Source organism: Galeopterus variegatus, unplaced genomic scaffold (assembly GCF_000696425.1).
Source record: "Galeopterus variegatus unplaced genomic scaffold, G_variegatus-3.0.2 Scaffold3212, whole genome shotgun sequence".
In the NCBI taxonomy this organism is placed as follows: domain Eukaryota; kingdom Metazoa; phylum Chordata; class Mammalia; order Dermoptera; family Cynocephalidae; genus Galeopterus; species Galeopterus variegatus.
In genome coordinates, this window is record NW_007729323.1 from 230,099 (window position 1) to 237,575 (window position 7,477).

The 7,477-nt window shown below is 41.9% G+C and overlaps 1 protein-coding gene across 1 annotated transcript in view; it reads right to left on the reverse strand.

Moving 5' to 3' along the window:
- Positions 1 to 4,429, reverse strand: part of TAF9B (TAF9B RNA polymerase II, TATA box binding protein (TBP)-associated factor, 31kDa) — a 10,228-nt gene extending 5,799 nt beyond the window's left edge. The window contains exons 1-5 of the mRNA XM_008584302.1: positions 4,254 to 4,429; positions 3,536 to 3,617; positions 3,085 to 3,221; positions 2,871 to 3,005; positions 1,553 to 1,628 (exon numbers count right to left, since the gene is read on the reverse strand). Of these exons, the coding sequence (XP_008582524.1) occupies positions 1,553 to 1,628; positions 2,871 to 3,005; positions 3,085 to 3,221; positions 3,536 to 3,617; positions 4,254 to 4,304 (481 nt within the window). The 5' untranslated portion in view covers positions 4,305 to 4,429. The remainder of the gene's footprint in view (positions 1 to 1,552; positions 1,629 to 2,870; positions 3,006 to 3,084; positions 3,222 to 3,535; positions 3,618 to 4,253) is intronic.
- Positions 4,430 to 7,477: the final 3,048 nt, after the last annotated feature.

Here is a 7,477-nt window from a genome sequence, read left to right on the forward strand (position 1 = left end):
GCGGCCGGTCTGTATGTGGGATCCGAACCCTCGGCGGGAGCCCCGCCGTGCTTCCCAAGTGGCGCACTGTAGCAGTGCGCCACTGGGCCGGCCCTAAAACTTCCATCTTTGATAGCAGTTTTTGGTAGTGCCCTCACTCTAGATATTAAAAATCTCTAAAGCATGTACAACAAACATCTAACTAGGAATAAAAATCACAACTGATAACTAAAATTGGTTAACTTGCCTAACACATGTAACTGATTACCACAGCCTATGCGTTTTAAAAAATTGGTATTCACTTAAGTAATGTGAATCCACAGATAACAGTATATGACTAAAAAGTTATAGATTATATATGCAAATTTCTGTCCACAAAGGTCACATGTAAGTAATTAGATGTGTACAACTAATATGATACCAATCTGTTTTTAAAATGCTGAAATGTAAATTTACATCCTGAGAATATGAAGAGATAGTCTACATACCTCAAAAATCAAATGCTGCTTATACTAGAGCTATATGACAGCTATAGGACTCAAGTTATAAGCAGTAAGAGCCAAGAAATTAATACTGGTGAAAGAGAAGGGGATTTTTTTTCTGAAAATACTTTGATTACTAGACTATGAAAGAAGCCTAGGAGGAACGTAGGAAAAAAAATCAGGAAACCTAAGTCCATTATTTATTTTCCTTATTATCTAAACAACAATGACATTAAAAAGAAACAAATAATGGTGTCTAAATACCATTCTCTACTAAAAAGAACCAAAGTGGTTAATTCTAGGACCTGGACAGGAAAATATAAGACGGGCTTGGAACATCTTGTGTAAGAAAGCAAGAAAGGCTCACAGAATGGTGGTGATCTGTCAAAAAGGATGCAGGAGGGGGGAGGGGCGAGGAAGCGGGGGATAGGGAGAGATTGGATAAGGGGCATAAAGAATAAGTACAATTTGTAACAATATACATACTAGTAATATTGATTTGATCCACATATGTCAACATTGAATCCCAAAAATATGTATAAACAATTATGATTCAATTAAAAAAAAAAAAAGGGATGCAGGAGATAGTTTGAAGGGGTAGGGCTCCCGCTGACCAATATAGGACAATTGGTACCACTTTTTAAAAAGGTTAGTATTAAAAAAAACTATTTTTCTTTGAGATCCTTAAGCTTTTTGTACATTTTAAACTTCTTTCGACTTGTATTCTCTTACCAATTTATTCAGAAATTTCTTTAATTTCTGATAATAAGTAGGCTACTGCCATGAGTGTGTTTGATGGTTTCATTTACATAGAAGAGGGAAAGAACACAGCTAAGAGTAAATTGTTCTTGGTATCACAGTTTATACCAACAACAATGTTGGGTAATGTCCAATTTTATACTCATTTGAGATCAGATATTCATTTTGAAATCTAAGTGTATGTTTACAGTTTCACTAGAGAACGAATAAAATTATCAATGGCAACACACATGGGAATTTCTGACTCACCTTTTCACTTGGATTATAGTTCAAAACCAAGTGCTGAGGCACTTCTTCACTAGCCAGAACAGCCATTTCCCCCTCTCACTTACCTATAGCAGGTGTGGTAGGTCTGCTACTAACAGCACTGACACTTAACCGTGGAACTAGTCTTCCTTGGTTAGGTCCCTAGGGGATTTAAAAAAGAAATTAGTTAAAAAAATTTTTTTTTAATTGACAAATAATTGTACATATTTGTGAGATTCTGTGTGATGTTTTGGTACATATATACAATGTGTAATGATCATATCAGGTCAATCAACATATCTACCACCTCAAACATTTATTATTTCTTTGTATTGGGAACATTCAAAATCCTCTCTTCTAGCTGATTGAAAGTGTACAATAAATTGTTATAGTAACCCTACAGTGCCATAGAACACTAGATCTTATTTCCCATACCTAGCTGTGATTTTCTATCATTAAAACAAATTAGTTTTAATGTTGTTAAGATTTGATACCTAAATTTACCAGGAGTGAACTTAGGATTGTTGATGTAAATTACTAATGTAATGGCAAGTATGTCCTGTTTTCGTTCTATCAGTGTTCTAAGTCCAACAGTTAAACTAGGGTTTTCACATACATATATATGGGTACATATCTATATAAACACAGATATGAATATATATACACACACATAATCCTATACAGTATTTTAGGTAGAGTCTTATTTGAATGGGGATAACAGCTAACTTCCTTGTAAGTTTTAATCTTAATGAGTCAATGTCTTAACCCAAAGAGAAATAAAACTCTTACTGTGGAATTTCAGAAAACAAAGGCAGCCTAATGTGGGGATAACTTTTTTAGTGGCATCAGACAGAGCCTTAGGTCATATTTCAGGCAGCAAGCCCAATTCCTTTTTTTTTTTTTAAAAAATATGACCGGTAAGGGGATCTCAACCCTTGGCTTGGTGTTGTCAACACCATGCTCAGCTAGTGAGCAAACCGGCCATCCCTATATGGGATCCGAACCTGTGGCCTTGGTGTTATCAGCACCGCACTCTCCCGAGTGAGCCACGGGCCGGCCCCAGCAAGCCCAATTCCTGATGGCATATTATTCAGTTATTGGGCCTCACTAAAAAGCTATGGTATAGGAGAAAGATTGAGAGTTACGAGACCTGGGAATCAGTCCTAGCTTTGCTACTAATTCCACAAATTGAGTTCAGACTCAGTTTCCTGATGTGAAAAATGACTGTTGGGTTAGATGAACACTAAAGTTCCTTCTAGCTCTAAAAATTTCAAAAATTTCAAAAATTCTAGTAAATTATATTAACCTTTAATCTACTGTACTATCTACAGTAATTTGCTTTTTACAAATTCCCCTATCCCACCTTTTTTTTTTTAAAAAGCAAAGTTGACTAAAAGTTCTTACCTTTTTAATTAAGGATTTCAGCCTATAGTTTGGAGCTGTCAAGCAGTATCTATCAGGTGGCAGTCTAGGTCCTGCATATGGCTTAATCAGTGGCAAAGGGGTTTGATTTTTCTGCCTTGCAATATCCAGTAAAAACTGAAAAAAAAAAATCTTTATTAGAACTACAATTCAAAAAATTATCAGTAAAAATAACTTCAAATAAAAATTTGCTCACATCTCTCGGGGGAGGAGAGGTAAAAGACTGGTCAGCACGACACTGGATTGCCAGTCTCACATCATCTGCATCAACATTAGGTTTCTTAGCATGGCTTGAATAAATCTTTGCATCGTCCAGAATTGTAGTCACATATCCTTTAAGAACAAAACAATTTTTCTTAAACATATGAACACAGCTTATTATTTATGGCCACTTGTCTTGAAACTTTTACTAATTTCTAGAAAGTTTATGAATTGTGGTTTTAATAGCTAATTGTCCTATCTATATGATCAATTTTAAATAGATATCACAGTATAAATACTACTGCCCCCTAGCTCCAGCTCCTTTTTACTGCTTTAGGCTGAATTCTATATTAACTGTTAGCATAATTTGGTTGAAATGTTCTTACAATAAAGCGATCTTTTCAAATTCACAAGTTAGACAAGTTTTTGGTGTTTTGTTAACTTACGGAAAGCAAATTCCAACATTTGATTTATAACCCTTGGTTCGTACTCTGTGATTCCCATATCCTTCAGGATCTGTGCCATCACCTGTGGATTCAAATAAAAATGCCAAATGCATAATCTAGGTATCAGAAATAAAGGCTGGACCAAAGGTAGTATTTGTATTTATGATACAAGGTCTCCTATCTCTGGGCTCCAAACTCCTCATCCTTGTACTCCCCGGTGAGTGTCAGTGATCACACCAAATCACATCGTACGCTCTTGCTGAAAACTTTTATTTTTATTTTTTTTGGCGGTGTGGGCCGGGGGCAAAGAGGAGAATAAGGCCGAGGTTGGTTTTCCCAGCAGAGGTAGGGGTGGCTCCAGCTGGTTGTCATTTTCGTATGCAGCGCGGGAGAAGCTCGCATCACAACTCTGGATGCGGAGGGTCCCGGCTCGGAGATGGGGCGAGATGACAAGGCGGCCGGGGCTGCGGCCCAGGAGACAAAGCCGGGCAGCCGGCCCGCGCATTCCGTCGCGGACCCTCCAGCGGGGCTTGGCCCGACCGGGGCTGCGGGAGAGCGCCGGGGGGCCAGGGCGCACCTCCATCGTCCTCTCCTCCTGGCTGCCCCGGCTGGGCTGAAGCCGGTGCGCCAGACCACCCTTGGGCTCTCGGCTTGGCCTGTCTCGCAGGTCCCCAGCCGCGCCGGGCTTCGTACTCCGCCTCTCATCCTTTGCACTTACCAAGGCATCCCTCGGAGCGTTCTTGGGAGGCGCCATCTTGCCCGACTCCATGTTATCCGGCCACTCGTCATCCGGGGAGGGAGGACAGCTCTGGAGCTCCTCGGTCAGGCTCCACCCCTGCAGGGCGGGAAGGCGGGGTTACCGCGGCGGCCGCTTTACCGCCCCTAGCCCTGGCTGTGCCGGCCGCGGGAAGCCTGGCTACCCGAGAGCCGCCCTCGACCGAGAGAGTAGGGGCCGCCCTGGGAGGATTAAAAGAGGCTGCTAAGCCTTTCCCGGGGAGTCTTGCTAGGGGTTAGAAGTCGAAGAAAAGACAAGAAGCTTGTCTTTCCAGAGTTGTTCCGGCTTCCTGGAATTACCCAGGGTCAGGGAAGCTTGGTCAAACACAGAACACCCAGTCCCACTGGAATGTCACAACAACGAATACATTTTTAGTTTAAGTATATCCCAATATTGTACGGGTTGTACTTATACTACAAAATTATTTGTTGTTGATCTGATATTCACATTTAACCTGGTGTCGTGGACTTTTATTTGCTAAATCTGGCAACCCTACTCAATAGCCTGCTCCCCACACACTCAGTGCCCTCCCATGGCTGCCCACTTCACACAGATGACCACCTTCAAGAGTCCTGCTGGAACCTCTCTAGCCTTGTCCCTTGGCTCAGTGCAGCTTCCTCTCCGTTCCCACTGAGGCCCACACAGGGCCATTCCTTGCCTCCCACATGCCCCCCTCCCCTCTGCCCCTCCACAGACAGCCCCAGCGACTTTCTTAGGAACGTCCATCCACCCCAACTGACTTTCAGAAAACTTGCATCAGTTAACCATCTCTAATTTAAAATGTTCCTGGAAACACTTCCTTACTTTTCTGCATCCGCCAACATCCTAGCATTCTCCATCTCAGAAAAATCCACCAAGATCCACCCAGGCCGGAAACCAAGCAGGCAGCCATGTTGCCGCTTTCCCTCATGATCCACACGCAATCTAGTAACAAGTCCTTTCAGGGCGACCTCCCAAAGTTACACCATGTCTCCGTCTGTCTGCATCTCCGTCCAGTGCTACCACACAAAGTCCAAGCCAACAAACAGCCTTATCATCAGGATTACAGAAATAGGCCCTCGAAATAGTGCTCCCCCACATTTCTCATACCAGAGGGCTCTCTTAGTCACAAATCAAATCACTATTTTTCTTAAAACTCTCCAGTGACTCCCCTCACACATACAAACAAATTCATACTAATTTCCCAGGCTTAGGAGGCCCTTCAGTTTTGGGGAGCAACCCACCTCACTGGACTCGTCGGAATCGGGAGTTGGCTGGGCAACCATCTTGGAGTTTGAGCAGTTCACCCAGGAACCACTTGTTTAAATACATTGTTTCCTGTGGGAATACTCAGTCCTACGCTTAGGGAGTGCCCTTCCCCACCCTCACCGTGGCCAACCTCCTTGTGAAACTAATAATGATTTCCCCCCTTTTGAAGAGGTATTGTATGTCCAAGGTACAAAATTTCAAAAATATAAAAAACCACAAGGAAAAGAAAGCCTCTTTCAGCTGTTCCAGCCACTCATTTCTCTTTTACAGAAGGCATCACTGTTTACCAGTTTCTTGTCTATGCAATTTCCAAATAGTAACTTGTTTATATCTTCTTCCCCACCCTCGCCATCTCCCCTACTCCCTGCCACCCGAATGGTATAGTCTTTTTTTTTTTTTTTTTTTTTTTTGGGACGAAGTAAGCAATGAGTTTAATTACTCTGTGCATTTATAATAGTGACATTCAGGTGAAAAATATTTTTTACTGTTTAGGTTCACTTTTAGGAGTGAGTGACAACAGGAAGAAGTAAGGGTCAAAGAATTCAGCAAAGCTGCTTAGTCCAAAGACTGATAAGCAAAAGTAATTACTAGTTGGTGGCAGGTTAATTTTTGAAACCTCAAATCAGTCATTTGTAAGGAGGACTAAGAAAAACCAGCTAGAAAGCACCGGATTCTTTTCTGCATTGTCTTTCCTGTATTGTATCATAAAGGGACGATACAAAAAAGAATTTGGTGCTTTCTAGCTGGTTTTTCTTCCAACTATTTTCTTTTTCTTTTGATGTCAAGATTTTTTCTTTTTAAAAATTGGTTATGAATATTCATGAGATACAAAGCTGATTGTCCACCCTCGTGCCCTGGATGTGAAAGCCAGATCCATACTGTCAGCATGCCCATTACCACAAATTGCCATGGTACCCCGTCTCCCCCACCCAATTATCCCCAACCTCCCTCCCCTTTCCTCTTTCCCCCACTCCACTTTGTATTCCTAGGTCTGTTCTCTTCCTCTGCAAGTCCAACGCACCACTGTGGTCTTTCCTTCCTTCCTTTCTCTCTTAGCTCCCACTTATGAGTGAGCACATGCGGTATTTATCCCTCTGTGCTTTGCTTATTTCACTCAACATAAGTTTCTCCAAGCTCATCCATATTGTTGCAAATGGGAGAATTTCATTCTTTTTCATGGCAGAGTAGTATTACATGGTGTATATACCACAGTTTCCTTATCCAATCATCCATTGATGGACATTGAGGTTGGTTCCATATCTTGGCCATTGTAAACAGAGCTGCTGTGAACATGGAAGTGCAGGTATCCCTTCAACATGATGATTTCCATTCCTCTGGGTATATACCCATGTTGGGCTGGATCACAGACCCTTCTACCCGGTCCTGTGCAGATCCCGAGCCAGGTAAATGAAAGAAAAACAGAGCTGTAGGCAAAGTGGACATACTTTATTTTTAGATGTGAGCTCTGCCCACCAGCGGTTCAGAGCCTCTGCCTTCCATACTGAAGAGCACACACAAGGGGCAGTGAGCCAAAGGACATATGGGCGCGCATGCACACTAACTCTACTCCCACAGAACTTGTTTTCAAAGGATGTGCTGAATCATACCCAGCCGGACCTGAGGGTTTTCCTTACAACCCAGAAGTGGGATTGGTGGATCATATGGAAGATCTATATATAGTTGTTTGAGAAACCTCCATACTGTTTCCATAGTGGTTGTACTAATTTACTGTCCCACCAACAGTGCAGGAGCGTTCCTGAATGGTACTATATTCTCAGGGTGACCAACCTTGAGAGAGCCAGCCTCGGACACAGCTGTGCTAGATGGAAAAACCCATAACGTAACATACAATAACTGTAAATGTGTTATTAGTTGAGAATTTCATTTGAAATTATATATATTTTCTGTATTATTTCTGT